General features: G+C 48.8%; 2 protein-coding genes across 2 annotated transcripts in view; one reads left to right on the top strand and one right to left on the bottom strand.

The window, feature by feature from the left end:
* PTPN9 (protein tyrosine phosphatase non-receptor type 9) overlaps nt 1-10819 on the bottom strand; it is a 70528-nt gene extending 59709 nt beyond the window's left edge. Inside the window, exon 1 of the mRNA XM_055319793.1 lies at nt 10447-10819. Coding sequence (XP_055175768.1) covers nt 10447-10509 — 63 coding nt within the window. The 5' untranslated portion in view covers nt 10510-10819. The remainder of the gene's footprint in view (nt 1-10446) is intronic.
* On the top strand, nt 10610-17554 carry LOC129506159 (translation initiation factor IF-2-like). Its single transcript, XM_055319612.1, has 4 exons — nt 10610-10759; nt 11665-12228; nt 16073-16133; nt 16868-17554. Exons 1-4 carry the CDS (start codon nt 10610-10612, stop codon nt 16966-16968), a joined length of 876 nt encoding a protein of 291 aa, XP_055175587.1. The 3' UTR covers nt 16969-17554.
* Nucleotides 17555-21622: the final 4068 nt, after the last annotated feature.

Here is a 21622-nt window from a genome sequence, read left to right as displayed (position 1 = left end):
CTGTTTAAGAAAGATATGTCAGATGATATAAATTGTTATTCTTTGGGGCTCCTAGGTGGCTCAGTTGGTTAAGCCTCTGCCTTAGGTTCAGTTCATGGTCCCAGAGTCCTGGGATCGAGCCCACATCAGGCTCCCTCCTCAGAGGGGAGCCTGCTTCTTCCTCTGCCTCTATCCCTGCTCCTGCTCTCATGAGCTCTCTCTTTCTCTCAAAGACATAAATCTTTTTTTTCAAATAAATCTTTTTAAAAAATCGTTATTCTTTGTATTCCACATATGAGTCATTTTTAGATCAGACAAACTTTTAAAGTTTTATCTGACACACACACAAAAAAAAGACAATGCAGCTAAAGGTAATGTATAACCTAGAAAGAAGAACTTAATCAGTAAACCAATGGATGGTACAGAAAGCTGACGGGATAAAATGAGCTACATGCAGCCCTGCTAGCATCCCGTAGATATTTTACTCGTGCACAGTAACCATCACAAGTCTTCCACAATCTTGAAATCATCCAGCTCACTGCTACAAACTCAGATTATAAATTTTTCTTCCTATTTTTTATCTGAAAAAAAAAATGTTTCCTGTACCATAGGGAACAAGAAAACCATTATCACTATTTACTGAGCATTTTGTAACTGTAAGGAATTTTTACTTACTTAAGTCTGTCTTCTAAAAGTTCATTAAAGAAAGAAGATAAAACAAACTCAAAAATATAAAACTCCCAGAGCCACAAGGGAAGCTGGGGATTCCTGATGTTTACCTAAGACCCGATGCCACCACCTCCCAAAAGGCCAAGGTTTCATTTGCAAATGATTGTGTTTAGAAAAAGGCCAGACTGGCATTAATTTTAATTCCTGGGATTTCAGCATTTAGTAACATAATCCCAAACTTGTATAGAGCATGCAGCACTTCTTACAAGTTCTTATTGGTTTTAATTATAAAAGATACATGGCCATTGCAGAGAATCTAAAAAAGACTATTTTTTAAATTATTTTTTAAAGACTTTACTTATGTGACAGAGAGAGAGAGAGAGCGCACAAGCCAGGGGAGCAGCAGAGGGAGAGGGAGAGGGGGAAGCAGGCTCCCCTGCTGAGCAATGAATGCAATGAGGGGCTATCCCAGGACCCTGGGATCATGATCTGAGCCAAAAGCAGATGTTTAACCAACAGAGCCACCCAGGTGTCCCTACAATAGTTATTTTAATAATGATGTATATCATGTAATAATGATGCATATAAAAGCAAATGTAAAGATTAGCCAGTTGTTCAACGAATGAACAAATAATTCATAAATTAATGTCCGTAGAAACCTCAGCACTAAAGTCATAGATGGCTCTCTTTAAAATAATTTTAAATCGGGTGACTCAGCGGTTTAGCGCCACCTTCAGCCCGGGACGTGATCCTGGAGTCCTGGGATCGAGTCCTGCTTCGGGCTCCCTGTATGGAGCTTGCTTCTCCCTCTGCCTGGAAAGAGCAACAAAGGAGATTTTTTCTATTATTATTATTTTTTTAAGATTTTGCTTATTTATTCATGAGAGATACACACAGAGAGAGAGAGAGGCAGAGACACAGGCAGAGGGAGAAGCAGGCTCCCTGCAGGGAGCCCGATCCGGGACTCAATCCCGGGACCCCAGGATCATGACCTGAGCTGAAGGCAGATGCAGACACTCAACAGCCGAGCCACCCAGGTGCCCCAACCAAGATGCTCTTGTACAGAGATATGCATAGGGGGGCAAATGTGATAATGACTGATTTGGAAAAAGAAAATAACCCCAGTTGAGTAAGACATCAAGGGAGGATGGTAGGGCAGGTGTGAAATGGCTGAAATTGCACTGCAGGTTTTAGTATGTGAACAGAGTTAGGGCAATGGCATCCAATCCTGACACTGCAGTGGAAAGCCATTCTGCTATGAGGCTTACCAGGGGCACCTGGCTGGCTCAGTTGGTAGAGCATGTGACTCTTGATCTCTGAGTCGTAAGTTCAAGTCCCACATTGGGAGTAGAGTTTACTTAAAAAAATAAAAACTGGGCAACCCGGGTGGCTCAGCGGTTTAGTGCCGCCTTCAGCCCTGGGTGCGATCCTGGAGACCTGGGATCGAGTCCTGCATCGGGCTTCCTGTATGGAGCCTGCTTCTCCCTCTGCCTGTGTCTCTGCCTCTCTCTCTGTGTGTCTCTCATGAATAAATACAAATCTTAAAAAATAAATAAAAATATATAAAATTTAAAAATGAAAAAAAAATTAAAAATGAAATGAGGCTTAATATTTATTTTTATTTTTAAAAAATTTTATTTATTGGGCAGCCCGGGTGGCTCAGTGGTTTAGCCTCTGCCTTTGGCCCAGGGCCTGATCCTGGCAACCCGGGATCGAGTCCCACATCAGGCTCCCTGCATGGAACCTGCTTCTCCCTCTGCCTGTGTCTCTGCCTCTCTCTCTCTGTGTGTCTCATGAATAAATAAATAAAATCTTTAAAAAATGTATTTATTTATTTGAGATACAGCACAGAGGAAGAAGGAGAAACAGACCCCCGTTGAGCAGGGAGCTCCATGCAGGGCTGGATCCCAGGACCCCAGGATCATGAGCCGAGCCAAAGGCAGACATTCAACCAACTGAGCCACACAGGTGCCCTGAGGCTTAATATTTAGAAGACAAAATTGCAGTATCCCAACTTTACGGTCTTTTCCAATATAATATAGGTATACAGGTCAGAGAATGAGACTCAAATGTAGTTTTAACTTTTACGTCTGGAAAACAGTTCAGCTCCTTTCCAAAGCAGAGTCATACTTTTCAATCCATTAACAAGTAATAAAGGTCAGGTTCCTTTGAGGAATAACTTCAGGTTCCTTAGCTTTCATAAAAGTGAAGTCCAAGACCTTTGATATGCTCAAAAATTTTAACAGAGTAAAATTCTCATATCCAGATGAGATTTTATCTGATTGTTAATTACAGTATCAGTAGTTACTGGCAAAAAGCTTCTATGTAACATTATGAATCATCCGGTCCTTGACATATGGCTACTTCCGGGGAGGGGGACACGTGATATTTAGCATAGGACATGTGAGGCTGTGGGAAAAGTAAAGTTCTTGGCCACAAGAACCAGGATAAAACCCTTGCCCTTGGGAAAAATGCCAAAAATCTCTGAAGTCCACTGCAAGGCAGTTAAATTTTCAACTTTAGATGATCTCTGTTATAAGAACACACACCACACCACGAAATTAGAATAGATTTTTTTGAAAACTACATTATAAAGTTGCAAGATACCTATTTTTTGAATTTTATTCTTTTTTTTTTTTTTTTTAAAGTAGGCTCCAAGCCCAGTGTACAGCCCAATGCGGGGCTTGAACTCATGACCCTGAGATCAAGACCTAAGTTGAAATCAAGAGTCAGGGACTCCCAGGTGGCTCAGGGGTTGAGTGTCTGCCTTTGGCTCAGGGTCTGATCCCAGGATCCAGAATCCAGTCCTGCACGGGGCTCCTTGTGGGGAGCCTGCTTCTCCCTCTGCCCATGTCTCTGCCTCTCTCTGTGTCTTAAAGAAAGAAAGAAAGAAAGAAAGAAAGAAAGAAAGAAAGAAAGAAAAGAAAGAAAGAAAGAAAAGAAAGAAAGAAAGAAGAAAGAAAGAAAGAAAGCTATCTTTAAAAATATATTAAAAAAAGAAATCAAGAGTAAGACACTCAATAGACTGAACCACTACTGGCCTTGTAAGATAACTATTTTCTGACATTCGTGTGAATCCATGCTAAGTTGATAGTCCCCAGGGTGAATATAAATATCTTCCCCCTTGGGATTAGTTTAAGCTAACTTGGCTCTAAAATCTTTCACTACTCAAAAACAGAGTATCATAATGGCTAACTTCACTAAGTGCTTACTATTAAGTGTTCTATATGGACTAGCTTATTAATCCTTACAACAATGCCCCAAACTACATTAACTCTAAAATAGGAATTTTCGGAACGCCTGGATGGCTCAGCAGTTGGGCATGATCCCAGGATCTGGGATGGAGTCCCACATCAGCCTTCCTTCATGGAGCTTGCTTCTCCCACTGCCTATGTCTCTGCCTCTCTCTCTGTGTGTGTCTCTCATGAACAAATAAATAAATCTTTTTTTTTTCAAATAAATAAATCTTTAAAAAAATAAATAAATAAGGACACCTCGGTGGCTCAGCAGTTAAGCGTCTGCCTTCAGCTCAGTGCATGATCCTGGAGTCCCAGGTTAAAGTTCCACATCAGGCTCCCTGCTTGGAGCCTGCTTCTCCCTCTGCCTATGTCTCTGTCTCTCTCTGTGTGTCTCTCATGAATAAAATCTTAAATAAATAAATAGATAGATAGATAGATAGATAGATAGGAATTTTCTTTAGAGGTTTTGAAAATAAATATTATTTGTTACCGCAACTTTAAATAAATTAATGAATTACTTTTTTAAAATATTTTATTTATTTCTTCTTGAGAGACACACAGAGAGAGCCAGAGACACAGGTGGAGGGAGAAGCAGGCTCCTAGCAGGGAGCCCAACATGGGACTCAATCCTGGGTCTCCAGGATCACACCCTGGGCCGGAGGCAGGCACCAAACCGCTGAGCCACCTGGGCTGCCCGATGAATTATTTTTAATGTGAGAGAAGCACTATCTTTGGCCTAAAATGAAAATAGGCATAAATGCATATGTATTTTGGAAAACTACTCTATTTTTCTATCCTATGGATCACTACTGGGAAATCCATGCAAAACCAAAAGACCCTAAAAATAGATAATTGCAGAATTCGAATATCCTTAGAATCCCTGTTGAGTCTTTATCTTATGGTTTATTATAAAGAAGGAGTTCTCGTAACTTGTGCCCGAACAGATGTAACCCACGGAGATCCACTTAACTTTTTGTAGGGTTTAGACATAGAACAGATAAATTAAGAGATCCTTAATTATCCTTGATGGTCAAGTTAATTGTAATTACATAGCAAATTCAATAAAATTACCAACTTTAGGTCAAGTTACAAATGTTAGTACATGCTTTGGGAAAGTGAAATTAAGACAACAACATAGTAAGAATGAAGATTAGTACTGATATATAGAAATTACCTTCACACTGCCAAATTTACAATTTTGCCAGCCCATTAAGGCTTTTATATTTAAACATAAAGATACAAAAAAAAAAAAAAAAAGTATTCCTGACACAAAACATCTGGCTTTTTAAAGTTTGGAGACATAATATTCTTCAAATGTGGCTCCATGGATAGTTATTTCTCTTGTACAAAAGAAGATATCAAAAAAATTAAATTTTATTGTGACTACATCTCAAAATGAAGAGTCATCAACTTTATCTTAAGGAACACATTTTTTCCCAAGAGTTCTTTCATCACAATTTCCTGCATAGACTGAATGATATGTCTGTCTCTGCTGGCAATACAAAGGCCTGAGTAAAGGTTTTCCAAAATTTTTCTTCTGTGCATTTTGTTTTTAAGATTGTATTTATTTGAGGGCAGCCCAGGTGGCTCAGTGGTTTAGCGCTTCCTTTGGCTCAGGGTGTGATTCTAGGGTCCCGGGATCGAGTCCCACGTCAGGCTCCCTGCATGGAGCGGGCTTCTCCCTCGGCCTGTGTCTTTGTCTCTGTGTCTCTCATGAATAAATAAATAAAATCTTAAAAAAAAAAGATTTTATTTATTTGAGAGCTTTTAAAAGAGAGAGAGAAAGACTGAGAGAGCACAAGGGCAGAGGGAGAGAGAGCAGCAGACACCCCCTGAGCAGGGAGCCAGACATGGGGCTCAATCCCAGGACCTCAAGATCACAACCTGAGCTGGACACAGATGCTTAACCCACTGAGCCACCCAGGCGCCCTTCTTCTGTGCGTTTTTTTATTTTTATTTATTTTTAAGATTTTATTTATTTATTCATGAGACACAGAGAGAGGGGCAGAGACAGAGGCAGAGGGAGAAGCAGGCTCCATGCAGGGAGCCCCATGTCGGATTCGATCCCAGGACCCCAGGATCACACCCCGGGCTGAAGGCGATGCTAAACCGCTGAGCCACCCGGGCTGCCCCGTGCATTTTTTTAAACCGTATTTTAAGAAGCATCATCAAAACCCACACACATATATCAAAACCAAAACCAAAAAATTAGCTATCATATGCCCATGTAGACATCTTAGTAGGTTGACTAATTGCCTCATGAAAAGTTACGGAGTATAACAGAGGGAACATTTGCAGTAGAGGCAAAATAATCCAGATCTGAGTAGAAATCATGGCTCCATGGCTGGCCACCTATGTGAACCTGGGCAACTTCCTTCTCTCCGGCTGAGTTTTACTTGCAAAATGAGGTAATAATTCCTCATTCCAAAATGAGGCAATAATTCCAATCTTATGAGGATTAACTCTATGTGTAATGCCCAGCACAGAGCCTGACTCAAAGCAGGAGCTCAGGAAACAGTTACTGTTAAGATCCTGTTGTTATTCACGTAAGCTGCTTAAAGGCAAAGCACACTCTTGTAAGTCAATTGTAGGCTCTGTAATTAGGGAGAACTAAGAAAATAAAGGCAAGGAACATCAAAGTCACAAATGAGGATCTGGTATAATATCATTTCAACACAGGCCTAGATGGGAAAGGAGACTATGAAGCAATAATAATGACCTTCAGACATATATATCAAAACCAACAATATCCTTAGCATATCCCAATTAACAATGTCCTTATTTTTATAAGCCCCCCTGAAAGGAGATGATGCTGCCTGGGTGCAGCTCCTGTACAGAATCACCCTTCGTTCCCCAAGTACCTCCCGTACCTCCCGAAAGCCCACACGCCAACGGCGGGCCACGACGCCGGGCCTGGACATAAGGCAGGAAGCAAAAGCAGACACGGCTCCGATCCTCGTGGCGCTTCCAGTCATGCAGCCCCACCGAGTGCCAACTTGTGAGATAAAGGAGAGTACATGGTACTCTAAGAGCCAGTAACAGGGATCTAACCTAACTGGGGAGATCAAGGAAGGTGAGGGCTGAAGAGGGAGTTGACAGTGGAGGAAAGCAGTTTGTGCAAAGACCTGGTAGCGGGAGAAAGCAGCAAGAACGCATGACCAAAAGGCCAGTGTGCGTGGAGGAAGATGAAGTGTGAGACTGAGCTCGGGCGGCTGAGGCTCTGTGGATCCTGTTAGAGAGCTCTAACATCCCCAGAGTCATGAAAAGCCGCCGAAGGGCTTTCAAAATGCTTGCTTACTTTATGAGTAGCCAGGCTGAAAGGATGCTGCAGTCAGATTCGCAATTCGCCTTTGCCTTCAGGACAGAGCAAGGAATTCAGATAGATCCCAAAGTAGGAAACAAACAGCTTGGGGGGTAGGGTGACGGTGGTAGTGGAAGAAGTAGATAAATTCAAGTGATATTCAGGAAAATCTGATGATGTGTCATGTACAGGGGCTGAGGGAGAGCAAAGTGTCCAAGAAAACTTCTGGGTTTCTGATTCACAGGACTGTAGAGAAGGACACCTATATTCAGGAGGGATGTGCTCCAGAAACCTCTTTAAGGCAGTTAGTTACCTACCCCCCGAAAGGACAGAAGTGCATAAATGCAGTTCACTTGTGCCCTGAACCTGTGTTAACCCACGGTGATCCCCTACTTTATTTAGGACACCGCCAAGACTTTTTGCTATGTCCAAAAGTCAAATTGACTCTCAAACGTACAAAATGTTTCCAACACTGAAGATATTTCAAAGATTCGGCCACAAGCTTTAGAATCAACTTCAAATGAGTTCTAAAATTGGTTTGAGCAGTGGGGCAGCATTACGGAATGAATGTGTCATTTCCCATGATGACTACACTGAGATAGGACTAACACGAGCTTGCTGCTGCGTAAGGTAAACATTTTAAATAAATTTCAACAGTGCAGAGTGCTCTTATGAGATATTAAACTAAAATATGAAAGTTTTAACATGCATTACAATAATCTGAATTACACTACTTTTGGGGTGCTTGGGTGGCTCAGTTGGTTAAGCATCTGCCTTTGGTTCGGGTCCCATCTCAGGACCCTGGGACTGAGGCCCAGGTCAGGCTCCTTGCTTGTGAGGAGCCTGCTCCTCCCTCTCCTGATTGCTCTTGCTCTCTCTAGCAAATTTTAAAAAGGAATTAAAAAAAAAAAAAAAAGGAATCATGCTACTTTTATGCTTTTTTTTTTAAACATTTTGAAATGCCTGTAGAAAATGCAACTTTTTTTTTTTAAAGATTTTATTAATTTATTCATGAAAGACACACAGAGAGAGGCAGAGACACAGGGGGAGGGAGCAGCAGGCTCCATACAGGGAGCCCGACTGGGACTTGATCCCGGGACTCCAGGATCACGCCCTGAGCTGGGCTAAAGGCAGGTGCTAAACCGCTGAGCCACCCAGGCATCCTGAAAACTTGCCATTTTGTAGAAAAAGATATGATTTTTAAAAACCCATATTCCTTGATCTTTTTAAAAAAAAAAAAAAGATTTATTTATTCTTGAAAGACACAGAGAGAGAGCAAGAGACAGGCAGGGGGAGAAGCAGGGTCCCCAAGGGAAGCCTGATGTGAGACTGGATCCTGGGCTCCACCCAGCCATCCCTATCCTTGTTGATCTTAATAAATATTTAAAAGCATCAGGTTCCCCGCAGGGAGCCTGCTTCTCCCTCTGCCTGTATCTCTGACTCTCTCTGTGTTTCTCTCATGAATAAATAAATAAAATATTTTTTTAAATAAAGAAATTTAAGAAAAGAGATCCCTGGGTGTCTCAGTGGTTGAGTGTCTGCCTTTGGCCCAGGGCCTGATACCGGGGTTCCGGGATCGAGTCCTGCATCGGGCTTCCTGCATGGAGCTTGCTTCTCCCTCTGCCTGTGTCTCTGTCTCTCTCTCTCTGTGTCTCTCTCTCATGAATAAATGAATAAAATCTTAAAAAAAATAAATAACTGTTCCCATCCAGTTCTTGTTAATGCCCATCACATTGTTCACTGTAAAAGATTTTTACTAAACACACCCGTATATGTATATACTCTATGCAGACTAAAGCACTGACTTTAACAATACTTAAATATCTACTTTCCTTGGTCTTAATTTTTTAATAGGTACCCTAGTGCCATTGTTGCAGTGGAATACTAATGCCTTGAAGTATTAGAAACATAGAAACTCTAAATCTGACTAATCCAATGAAAAGAAGTGAATGAGTTTTGCCTCTTTAAAGTCAGCCTAACAGAAAAAAATTAAAATAAAATAAAGTAGAATAAAATAAAATAAAGTAAAATAAAGTAAAATAAAATATAAAGTAAAATAAAATAAAATAAAGTAAAATAAAATAAAATAAAGTAAAATAAAATAAAATAAAATAAAATAAAATAAAATAAAATAAAATAAAATAAAATAAAATCAACCTAACGCATCATACCTTAGTAGCGAAGCATTTATTTCCCTAATTCTGGGTGGACGGGCCCCTTGGCCACCTGCCTGCGCTAGGCCCTGACAAGCATTTTATTAATACTCAACTGCAGTTACCAGGATGTTACCACGGCTCGCACAGAGCAGAATTCTTTCATTTTTTTCCCCTCCCAATGCTGATTTTATCTCAAGGCGTGAAAAGGCAAGGCAGTGGTCTGAGGCCAAATGTGAAAGATGTCATCTCCACAAACGAGGAGAAAAGTCAAGCGCTTTCCAAAAATCAGGCCGTGGCGCCCACTGACCCAGTGACTACGGCGAGTCTGGGGAAGCCGCCGCGCACCCCGGAGGCCGCGCAGCCGAGCGTCCTTAGGGACAGGCCCGGGAGCTTGAGCCAGGGCGCCCGTGTGCTCCATCTTTTTCTTAGTTCAGGGTTTTTTTTGTTTTTTGTTTTTTGTTTTCCTTAAAAACGTGAAATCCGGCTGTGGCCTTGCGGAGCCTACCCAAGGCCGGGTCCAGGCAGCGCCGGGCCCCCAAGGTCGGCGAGCGGGCGCGGGGCGGGCGGCTGGGGCCCGGGGCTCTCCCTGACCCGGTCCCCGAGGCGCCGCGAGCCGCCCCCTTCTGGGAACTGGGGGGCAGAGGCTCTCGGGGACAATGGGCTGCGGGCTGCGGGCTGCGGGGCGACCCTCCGGGCGGCCCGCGGAGGCGCATCGGGAGCCGAGACGGCGCCGCAGCCCCCCGCCCCCCCGGCCGTGCCCGCCGAGCCGGAACCGCGGACCGTCGGGGCAAGGAGCCGAGCATCCCGGGGGGGGGGGGGAACCGCGGGTGGGCGGGGGGGAGGGGCGTGCGCCCGCGGGCCGGGTGGGGGGTGGGGGTGGGGCGCGGCCGTGGGTGGGGAGGGGGCGGCGTGCGGGCCGGGGGCGGGGGGGAGGACGGGGGGCGAGCGGCCCGCGGGTGGGCAGGGGGCAGGGAGGGGGAGGGGCCGTGCGGCCCGCGGGCGGGGTGGGGGCGCGGCCGGGGCAGGGGCGCGGGGGCGCGGGGGCGCGGGGGCGGGGGTCCTGGGCGCGGGTCGCCCGCCCGGCCGCCGCGGCGCCGCTTACCTGCTCCTCCTCCGGGGTCAGCTGCGGCGCCATGTCGGGCCGGGGCGCGGTCGCGGGCTCCATCCCGCCTGGCCGCCGGGGGCCGGGGGCCGGGGGCCGGGGGCCGGGGCGGGGGTCCGCGGCCGCCGCTTCCGCGTCTCAGCAGCCCGGGCCCGGCCGGCGCATGGCGGGGCGGAGAGGCCGGGCGGCCGCCAACGCCGCGTCTGCTCCCGGAGGAAGGGCCGCCGCCGCCCGCTCGGCGGAAATCCCGGCTTCCGTCCCTCCCCCCGCGCCCTCCTCTCCCGAAGGAACGCGCCCGCCCCGCCGCCCCCAGGTGCCGGCCCGCAGCGCCCCGGGCGGCCGGGGGTCCGGCGGGAGCTCCCCACGCCCGCGGGCTCCGCGCGAGCCGCCCCCCGCCCGAGCCCGCGGCCCCGCCCCCCGCTCCCGCTCCCCGCACCCCGCACCCCGCTCCCCGCACCCCGCTCCCGCTCCCGCTCCCGCCGCGCACTGGGCGCCCCCTCCGGGCTCAGCGCCCGCGCTGCAGCGCCCGCCCGACGCCCCGCGGCTCCATTCAGAAAGCCGCTTCTCATTCACAAACGGGCGGCGGCGCGGCGGGCGGGGCGGGCGGGGCGGGCGGGGCGGGGCGGGGGCGGACCCGCCGGGAGGGGGAGGCCGGGCGGGGCGGGGCGGGGGGGAGGAGGGAGGGCCGCGGGGGCGGGGGGAAGGGCCGCAGGGAAGAGGGAGGGCTGCGGGGGGGAGGGCCGAGGGGGAGGAGGGGGAGAGGGGATGGCTGCGTGGAGGAGGGAGGGCTGCGGGGGTCTGGGGGGGAAGCCTGCGGGTGGGGGGAAGGACAGGAGGAGGTAGGGCCGCGGAGCGGAGGGCCGCCAGGGGAGGGCTGCGGCGAGGGGTCGTGGGGGGGAGCCCGCCGGGGTAGGGCGGGGTGGGAGGAGGGAGGACTGGGGAGGTAGGCGGTGGGGGAAGGGCCGCAGGGGAAGAAGGACGGGGTGGGGGGGCGGCAAGGGGAGGGCCTCAGGGAAGAGGGAGGGCTGCGGGGCGGTGGGGGAGAAGCCTGCGGGGGGGGGAGAGGGGGAGGACGGAGGGCCGCCGGGGGAGGGCTGCGGGGAGGGGGAGGGCCGCAGGGAAGAGGGAGGGCTGCTGCGGGGGTGGGGTGGGGGGAGGAGGGAGGGCTGCGGGGGGCCCTGGGGGGGAGGGCCGCCGGGGTGGGGGTGGGCGGGGGAGGCGGCTGGTGTTCCGCGGCACCGCGCCCCCAGGCCGCACCCCCTTCGCCCCGGAGGCGCGGCCCTGCGGACCCGGAGCCCCGCAGACCGCCGACCGCCGACCGGGCGCCCGCACCTGCGGCCCTCAGCGGGAGCCGCGCTCAGTCCCGCAGGGGAGCAGCAGCGAGTCAAACCTCACCCAAGAACGGCGCGGCCCTGCACGCCCGAGGCTCCCAGTGCGGCTTCGCGGTGCCGCAGGACGGAGCCCGCGGTCGGTCGGAGGCACCGGGAAGCGCGCGGCCCGCTGTGCTGTTGCATCGTTTCAGACCAAAAAGAAGTAGTACAGAAACGGTCCAGCCCACCCGCAACGGCTAACCCCCGGGGCCGAAGCCCCGCAGAGCTGGAGACAGGCCCAGGGAGGGGTCCTCGGACACCGAGGAAGGTGCTCTGGCTTCTGACGCTCCCTCTAGGACTTGAGAAGCGACCTCCCTCTGGTTTCCTCTCCCTTCTCCATCACTGCAGTGAGAACGTCAGGTGGCCCTTGCCTAGAGAAGTGTGCGCTGACTCGTCGCGACTTCAAATCCAGGTTTTGAAAGCTTGTTGTGGACAACGTTATTTGTGGTTTGAATTTGTTTTGATGAAATGGTTTTGAGGTTGGGTGTTAGGACCTCCTGATCGAACTCTTGCTGGGAGTGGAGAGGACCATTACGTTGACCATAGTAACAGCAGTGCTGTCCATCGTGTGATGGTGGACTTTGCAACTTTAAAAACCAGGAGGTTTGGGGCAGCTTGGGTGGCTCAGCGGTTGAGCAACTGCCTTAGGCCCGGGACCTGATCCTGGAGTCCCTGGTTCCAATGGGGCTCCCTGCATGGAGCCTGCTTCTCCCTCTGCCTGTGTCTCTGCCTCTCTCTCTCTCACTGTGTGCCTATCATAAATAAATAAAACAAACAAAAAATTTAAGAAGTTATAATTCCTGCAGTGAACCTGTGTTAAATAAATTATTGACAAAGGTAATCTCAGTCTCTGAGCATAATTTGCTATGAATAAAACAAGTAATCCCTGCTATTTGGATCTGTTTCTATCGCAGGCAGGTTACTTGCACCAACAAGGCTGTGACTCTAGGTTGAGTGCATCACCCCATACAAGAATTACAGTTTGAGTATTGCAACCAAATACTCCTCTGGAAGACAGTCCATTTATTATTTTTTTTAGAGATTTTATTTATTTATGAGAGACACAGGCGAGGGAGAAGCAGGCTCCATGCAGGGAGCCTGACATGGGACTCGATCCCAGGTCTACAGGATCATGCCCTGGGACGAAGGCGGCCCTAAACCGCTGAGCCACCCAAGGCTGTCCCCATTTATTAAACAAGTATATTTTTATGCCATGCACTGGGGTTACAAAATGAACAAGACAATGGTCTCTTCCACATGTAAGGCTCTAGACTGATTCCTGGGCCATATTGTGAAGTAGAAACAGTAAGACTCAAATAGTATCCATAATAATGTCATTTGTACAAAGAAGAATAAAGAACATATAAACTTATTGCTACACAGAAAAGTCTTGGGAGGGGGCACCTGGGTGGTTCTGTCAGTGAAACATCTGCTTTCAGCTCAGATCAAGGTCCCAGGGTCCTGGGATCGAGCCCGTGGTCGGTGGGGAGCCTGCTTCTCCCTCTCCCTCTGCTACTCCACCTGCTTGTGCGCTCTCTCTCTGTCTTTGTCAAATAAATAAAATCTTCAATCATTGAATGTCTTTCAAGAGGAAAGAAGGAAGAGAGCGATTTTTCCCTATCTGGTCTTTTGTAAATTTTAAGTTGCTTGGTTTTTTTTTTTTTTTCAACTTTTTATTGAGGCCTAATATACGTACAGAAAGGAGAAAATGTAAGTATACCACATGAATAAATTTTTACAAACTGAACACGCCCATGTAACCAGTACACAGATCAGGAAATAGAGCATTCCCAACTTGCCAAAGTCCCCCTTATGTCCCTTCCTAGTCCCTACTCTCAAGAGTAATCATGGTTTTGGCTTCTAACGGCATAGCGTGTCTATGTTTAAATTTTGCATGTGGTCGTATAACCTTCCCCCCAAAACTTTTAATAATATCTTAAATATAGTTTTTCTCCTGGAGCAGACAAATGGCTCCGGGACAAGGCTGAAGTAGGAAGTGGCAAGAGACAGGAGAGCTTTTGCCCGGTGATCATCAGGACGCGGGAGGTCAGTGATGCATCCCAGGTCACGGTGCTTAGTGTGGGCGAGGGCGAGGCTCCAGGCACTGGGCCCCTCGGCGGGGGTCTGGAGAGCAGAACCCGCCAAGGCCGGGGTTCAGTGCGGTGAGCCGGCGGCAGCACCGGCCGCGCTCTGGGAGGCACAGCCGAGTGCCAGCGTGTGGCTGGTCGGGGACGTGCTCCAGAACCGCTGGCCCACCCCAGGCCCAGCAGGACACGCTGGGAAGGTTCTGAGCAGACACGCAGGTGACACGGCCGGGGGAGGGAGCCGGCTGGCCTGGCCCGAGCGTCCGCGCCAACCTTCCAGATCAAGGTACTGTCACCGGCTCCGGCAAGTCCTTCTCATATGTACGTAGCAAAAGACTGGAAACCATGCGATGGCCCATCCGGAGAAGACTCAGTAAATAGACTAGAGTGCACGCGAACGCCGAAATGCAAGGTTCACATTTAGTGTGTGCCTGCCACGTGCTGGGCACTGTTCCCATGACTTTCATTCATCTAATCTCCCATCACACTATGAGAGCGCTGAAATTATCCTCATTAAAAAAAAAATTGGGGGGGGGGATCCCTGGGTGGCGCAGCGGTTTGGCGCCTGCCTTTGGCCCAGGGCACGATCCTGGAGACCCGGGATCGAATCCCACATCAGGCTCCCGGTGCATGGAGCCTGCTTCTCCCTCTGCCTGTGTCTCTGCCTCTCTCTCTCTCTCTGTGTGACTATCATAAATAAATAAATAAAAAATTTTAAAAAATTGGGGGACACCTGGGTGGCTCAGCAGTTGAGCATCCACCTTCGGCCCAGGGTGTGATCCTGGGGTCCCCAGATCGAGTCCCACATCGGGCTCCCCGCATGGAGCCTGCTTCTCCCTCTGCCTGTGTCTCTGCCTCTCTCTCTCTCTCTCTCTCTCTGTCTCTCATGAATAAACAAATAAAATCTTTTTAAAAATAAAATAAAAAATCAAGGTAGGTCCACATGTATTGGCATAGCCTCCTCAGATTTTTGTAATGTGTGGCTACAGGGCTTTGGGAGGAAGGTGAGAGTAGGGTTGGGGGAGTGTAAGTAACAGACAAAAATCATATTTTTTAAAAGAGATTTTATTTATTTATTCATGAGAGACAGAGACAGAGAGAGACAGAGGCAGAGACCCAGGCAGAGGGAGAAGCAGGCTCCATGCAGGGACCCTGACACGGGACTCGATCCCAGGACCCTGGGGTCACACCCTGAGCCGAAGGCAGACGTTCCATTGCTGAGGCCCCCAGGTGCCCCAGTTTTTTACTTTTTTAAAGCAATGGTTTCAGGTCTCTTTCTAGAAAGCTCATCCTCCCCTTCCTCCTACCATCTCCACCAGACAAGTCTGACTCATCCTTAAATCTCAGCTCAAGTCACTTCCTCAGCAGGATCTTCCTTGGCTACTCCCTAAACTGAATTAGACGCCCTGTCCAGCTCTGTCTCGCTTCTTATTGTTATTTTTAATCAGTGAGCCAATCCCAGTTTCTAACTATGCCCTTGTTTCCATGCCCATCAGCCAGGTCTCCCTGCCCACTCTAGTAGGCTGTAAGCCCCAAGAAGGCAGGAAGCACCTCTGTCTTCTCGGCCCCTGGCCCCCCAGAATCTAGAGCCTAGTATCTAGTACGCAGGCCTTTATAAATGTGTTGAATGACTGAATCACTGAAGACAGCCACCTTAAAAAAAAATAAAATAAAATTTAAAAAGACCTTAACTCTGAGTCTCTACTTTTTATTTAAAGATGTTTTTGGGCAGCCCCGGTGGCGCAGCAGTTTAGCGCCGCCTGCAGCCCAGGGCGTGATCCTGGAGATCCTGGATCGAGTCCCACATCAGGCTTGTATGACACCTGCTTCTCCCTCTGCCTGTGTCTCTGCCTCTCTCTCTGTCTCTATGAATAAATAAATAAAATCTTTAAAAAAAAATAAAGATGTTATTTATTTACTCATGAGAGACACAGAGAGAGGGGCAGAGCGAGAAGCAGGCTCCATGCAGGAAGCCCAGCGTGGGGCGCGATCCTGGAGACCCTGGAGACCCGGGATCGCGCCCTGGGCCAAAAGCAGGCGCCAAACCGCTGAGCCACCCTGGCTTTTTTCTAAAAGGCAAACAGATACAGAGTAAATAAGGCCACACTGCTAACCAACATCTAGGGTGAATATTTTCTTTTTTTTTTCTTTTCTTTTTTTTTTTTTTTTTAGGGTGAACATTTTCTTCTCGTTTACTCACAGGCTACATCTCTCAGCACGAGAACAGCTGAAGGTGAGCTCCACAGGGAAGGTGAAAAATCTTACCCATGTAGATGACAGTCTCCCATTACCTAAAATACTCTGGGAGCAGTCCTTACCTATTGCGGTTCTTGGCCATTTTTGTTTTTGCTTTTGTTGCAACCTCAACCATGAGCTGGCTCTCTCGGCAATTTTCTCGTCTGACACCCTGTGCACCACTCCTAAATCCCAGGCTGATCAGTCACGATTCTATGTCACTTCTCTACCTGCCACCCATGTCGACAGTTTACCTAATGTTCCGGTGACAATTATTTGCTTCCTTACCTGTTTCTCCCACTAGACCGTGAGCTCCTTGGGGGCAGGGACCATGTCTTAGCCATTCCTCTTCCTTCAGGACCTAGTGTGATGGATAGTATGCGGGAGGTGGTCCCCAGTCAATGCTGGCTGCAATACTGGGTTTGTACTTTTCTAGCCAACAAGGTCCAGTTTTATCAGAGAATACCCAACTGGTTTGGTTACCTTGGATACGTAGTGGCTTGTGAGAAAAGACTCAATATGAAGAAGGAGGAACCATCATCGGAGGTGCACTGCTTTCCCTCGCTTTGACTCCTCTGTGCTAACTGGAGTCCAGGGCAGAATGGATAAATTAGGTCCACGAATGGAACCTTGCTTGAACCAGTTTGCACTTCCTCCCTTGCAAAAGCTTTTGTTAAATTTGCCCATGAGAAGCAGAACAGACAGGCTGAGTTCCATCTTTTATTTCCCCAGTTGGACTGCGGACAAGACCCGCGGGGCCAAAGCAGAGGGAGACACGGAAGGCTCGAAGGGACAGCCAGCCTGCTGGAAAGGCCGCTCGCGATGGACGCTAGTGGCCGTGCCCAGGCGTGGATGGAAGAAGGCTCTGGCTGCCAAATGTTGTCTCTGCTGGTTCCACGCCGTCCCTCAGGATGAGGAGAATCCCCTGGGCTGGGCCCCATCCTGAGGCCTACCTCCTAGTTTGCCAGACTGCCTCTGGCCACTTTACTGCCTCAAAACAGACACAAAAGTCCACTTTTCAAAACCATCACTCTCACCAGGAATGGGAATGCCTGTGAGAAACTGGTGTGCACATCCCATGTTAGGGACTCGGTCTCTTCCCTCACACATTTGCTGCCTGAGGCCACTCTTCATTCATCTTCACTATTGCCGACCTTGCAGCTCTCCCAGGCCTCTCCTCCTTGCCTCGCCTTGCGCCTTGCGGTGGACCCACTGGGGAGGGGTGCAGGGGTGAGGCCCAGTCACAGCAACACCCAAGACCAAACCTCTCAGGACTTGGTGGGAAAACAGAATTTTTAAGTTAATTTGATTCTGGGGATCCCTGAGTGGCTCACCGGTTTAGCCCCTTCCTTTGGCCCAGGGCGTGATTCTAGAGATCCGAGATCAAGTCCCACGTCAGACTCCCTGCATGGAGCCTGCTTCTCCCTCTGCCTGTGTCTCTGCCTCTCTCTCTCTCATGAATAAGTAAATAAAATCTTTTTTTAAAAAAAAAAAAAGTTAATTTGATTCTAGGGGCGTCTGCATGGTACAGTTGGTTAAGCATCTGACTCCGTCTCAGCTCAGGTTGTGATCTCAGGGTCATGAGATCTAGCCCTGCAAATGGCTCCACACTCAGTGCAGAGTCTGCCTAAGACTCTCTTTCCTTCTCCCTCTGCTCGTCCATCCCTCCTGTATGTTTGCTCTTTCTCTCTAAAATAAATAAATTAATTTAAAAAATAAATTTGGTTCTTTTTTTGACATAAAGACTGGGTATAATCACAGAATCCTAAGACAGGGTGGAACTCAGAAATCAGCTCATTTTACCAAAACAAGCCGTCAGTCAGACTCTTGCTAAAATCTCAAGGCTTTTTTTGTCTACTTTTCCTGCACTACATATCAGAACGCATGAAACAAATGACCACATCTGCTTAAAAATATGCATTGTGAGGTTTCGCTCATTTCCTTACTAGAAAGAAAGATTTTTTTAAAGATTTCATTTTTTTATTCATAGAGACACACACAGAGAGAGAGGCAGAGACACAGGCAGAGGGAGAAGCAGGCTCCATGCAGGGAGCCCGACGTGGGACTCTATCCCGGGTCCCCAGGACCACACCCCGGACTGAAGGTGGCACTAGACCACTGAGCCACCCGGGCTGCCCCTAGATTGTCCTTTTAAGCACATTCAGAGAACTAAATATAGCTCTTGTTCTTAGAACTCTGCAGCATATCCAATCACCCATTGGTACCCACCACACACCTCTACTCAGCCTCCTCTCCACGGTCACTCTTCTGTGCAGTAGAGAGGGATTGTCCCTCTGACTGCCTTCTCATCCCAGCTCATCATTTGATCCACCCAACCAACATTTTAATAAATGCCAGGCACTGGCATGATCAATAAGACCAGGTCTCTGACAGGAAAGAGCTTGCAATCTAATAGAGGGAATGTATAGTAAAGAATTTAGCCTTGCTCAGAGAGAAGCTGACCTTTGCCCTTGGCTCCTAGGAAATCACCTCTAAGACTTTAGAAATGTCCTAAGGAAGTTTCTTTGTGGGCAGCCTGGGTGGCTCAGCGGTTTAGCACCACCTTCAGCCCAGGGAGTGATCCTGGAGACCCCGGATCGAGTCCCACGTCGGGCTCCCTGCATGGAGCCTGCTTCTCCCTCTGCCTGTGTCTCTGCCTCTCTTTCTCTCATGAATAAATAAAATCTAAAAAAAAAAAGTTTGTTTACCTGGGGGTCTTTAGCCACACCAGATAGACTGACAACGTGACTGGGGGAAAGGAGGGCTGTGGATCATGTGTTATCAGCTAGACCTCTGGAAAGGCTGGAGGCTGAGGTCTAAATGACCAGGCCCCAACGAAAACTTGGGACACAAGGCCCAGGTAAGAGTCTCTGGTTGGCAGTACTCCGTGAGTTCTCTCAGATGCAGCTCCCAGGAAGTTACTGCTATTCGTGATTCCAATGGAAGAGGACAGCGAGAAGATCCACGTTTGGAACTTTGAGGACTCTGCCCCACGCACTTCTTCCCTTGGCTAACTGATAATCTGTTTCCCTTCACTGTGACAAAGTCTATCTGTGAGTATAACAGCTTTCAGGGAGTTCTGTGAGTTCTTCTGGAGAATTATCAAACCTAAGTGTGGTCTTGGGGACTATCCCTAAATTTGGGAGAGAGATACATGCAGTGGGATGGGAAGGGCCCAAACATGAGAACAGCTACTTCTACCTGCAGAGGTAAAAGTTTATCCAGATAGTTGTTGAATGGAGTTTTCCAAAGATGAGTAGATGTGTTTATCAGATGAATGAAATCAGAGTGAGGAGGGATGTGGTGGCTGGCGGGGAGGGGGGGGGTTTGTAGTATGAAACACGTGTGTTTGTACAAGGAACTATAAAGTAGCACCACTGGAGAGGAGACAACAAAGGAAGGAAGGTAATTTATGAGGCTGGGCAGATACGCCAAGGCCTACTCTTCCCAGGTGCGTCGGTCCTAGTGGCACTTGAGATGAAACAGGTGATCTCAACTAGTGGTCCTTGGGCAACTCATGCCAAGCTGGCCCTCTAGCCAAGGCGAGCAGGGTAGTCCACACAGGGCAGTGGTATCAGATAGGATTCTTTGGTTGCCAGCCCGGAGATCCGCTCTGGGTGATTAAGGAAGACGGAGTTTACCGGATGCTCACTGGTTTCACAGCAAGAACAAGCGATATCCCTAACTTTCCGAGGGCAAAATAAATGAATTCCAATGGGATTACTTTCTTTGTTCCTCTGCTCAAGATACAAATTCTTGGTGAGGAGAATATGATCGGTCCATCTTGAGTCATGAGCCTGATGTTTAGCTAAAGGAGGGCAGTGCCCCCAGACTACGGCTCCAGCAGACCCCACTGCATGGGGAAGATATAATTCCACAAAAAGGAAACGGTTGCTATTCAGAAGGGTGGCCAGAAAACTAATATCCAATCACAACAACTTCTCTTTTAAGATTTTATTTATTTATTCATGAGAGACAGAGAGAGAGGCAGACTCCATGCAGGGAGCCTGATGTAGAACTTGATCCCGGGTCTCCAGGATGACGCCCTAGGCTGAAGGTGGCACTAAACCGCTGAGCCACCTGGGCTGCCCTCACAACTTCTTTACACAGCCATCTTTGAAACAGGTGGCAGGAGGTGGTTTCATTTTTCTTAAGCTTTTATTTATTTATTCATGAGAGAGAGAGAGAGAGAGGCAGAGACCCAGGCAGAGGGAGAAGCAGGCTCCATGCAGGGAGCCCGACATGGGACTCGATCCCCAGACTCTGGGATCACACCCTGAGCCAAAGGCAGATGCTCAACTGCTGAGCCACCCAGGCGCCCCAGGAAGTGGTTTTATAATTCACAAGAAGTATGACCAGAGACAGGCTATATTCAGTGATTGATAATGTTGGCTCCTCAGTTAAAAACGGAAGGGGCACTTCTCTGAAATACATCCTTCAAGCTATCATTCAATAATATCAAATTGTGCTTGGCGATAAGTTTGCCTGGTATGTTCTGTGACTCATGCATCTGTCTCCCAGGAGTGTCCTTTGTGGAAGTAGTCCCTCCTGACTTGCTTATTTCGGAGCAGAGCCCAGCCAAGTCTGGTGGTACCGGCTAGCCTCCCTAGCTCTGAAATGATACAGTGGGCCTGCGGAGGGCACAGACTAGTGCCTTCTCCTTGGGAAGATCATGTAGCATCCAGGCAGCCAGCAACATGCTCCTTGGCGAGAGGAACATAATGTTCCTATTGCAGAACTGACCCAAATTCAGGAAGGAGCGTACTGATGTAGGCATGCTCAAATTGGCCGCCAGCAGGATCCTTATGGGGGGGTGGGGTTGTCTTCCTCCTCTGATTTTACAGAGTCAGCTTGAGCAGCTCTGGGAGAGCCCAACAAGAGGCCGGTTCCACTGGTGGGCTGAATTTCTGTAACCAGGCTCCACTTAAACCACAATTTCTGCTCAGATCTGTGCCCAGAGTTAATGAACACAAAGGAACCAGCTGCAACTCAGACAAGATCTGACCTGCACCCTTCAGAAATTTTGTCCACGGGACAGTAGTGCTGCTGGAGTAGAACAGTGGAGCCTTTTTGTCTAATAAACCAAATCCTTGAAAGGTGGAAAGCAGCGTGAGCAGCAGATTGAGGCCAAGGGAAATGGGACGCACTTCCTGAGCACAGAGCAGAAATCAATTGGTTAGTTTTATTATTTTTTTAAGATTCTATTTATTTATTCATGAGAGAGAGAGAGAGAGAGGCAGAGACACAGGCAGAGGGAGAAGCAGGCTCCATGCAGGGAGCCCAAAACAGGACTCCATCCAGGGTCTCCAGGATCACGCCCCAGGCTGAAGGTGGCGCTAAACCACTGAGCCACCGGGACTGCCCAGTTGGTTAGTTTTAGACAGTGGTCTTCCACTGCCACAGCTGCAAGAGCCCTAGCTTACAAATCTGAAGGGATATGGCCTCTCAAAGCTCTTCCATGACATAAAATCTAAAACCTCTGCGGAA

This window comes from Nyctereutes procyonoides, unplaced genomic scaffold (assembly GCF_905146905.1).
Source record: "Nyctereutes procyonoides isolate TBG_1078 unplaced genomic scaffold, NYPRO_anot_genome, whole genome shotgun sequence".
Lineage (NCBI taxonomy): Eukaryota > Metazoa > Chordata > Mammalia > Carnivora > Canidae > Nyctereutes > Nyctereutes procyonoides.
This window is presented reverse-complemented; position numbering and strand designations above follow the sequence as displayed.

Bases quoted from the DNA above. Each gene is read 5' to 3' on its own strand.
- LOC129506159 (XM_055319612.1), top strand. From the start codon at position 10,610: ATGGCGGGGCGGAGAGGCCGGGCGGCCGCCAACGCCGCGTCTGCTCCC. The intron at 12,229-16,072 runs GTTTTGAAAGCT...TTTTTTTTTTAG, and splicing joins CGTCGCGACTTCAAATCCAG to GGTGAACATTTTCTTCTCGT. The intron at 16,134-16,867 runs GTGAGCTCCACA...TTATTTCCCCAG, and splicing joins CAGCACGAGAACAGCTGAAG to TTGGACTGCGGACAAGACCC.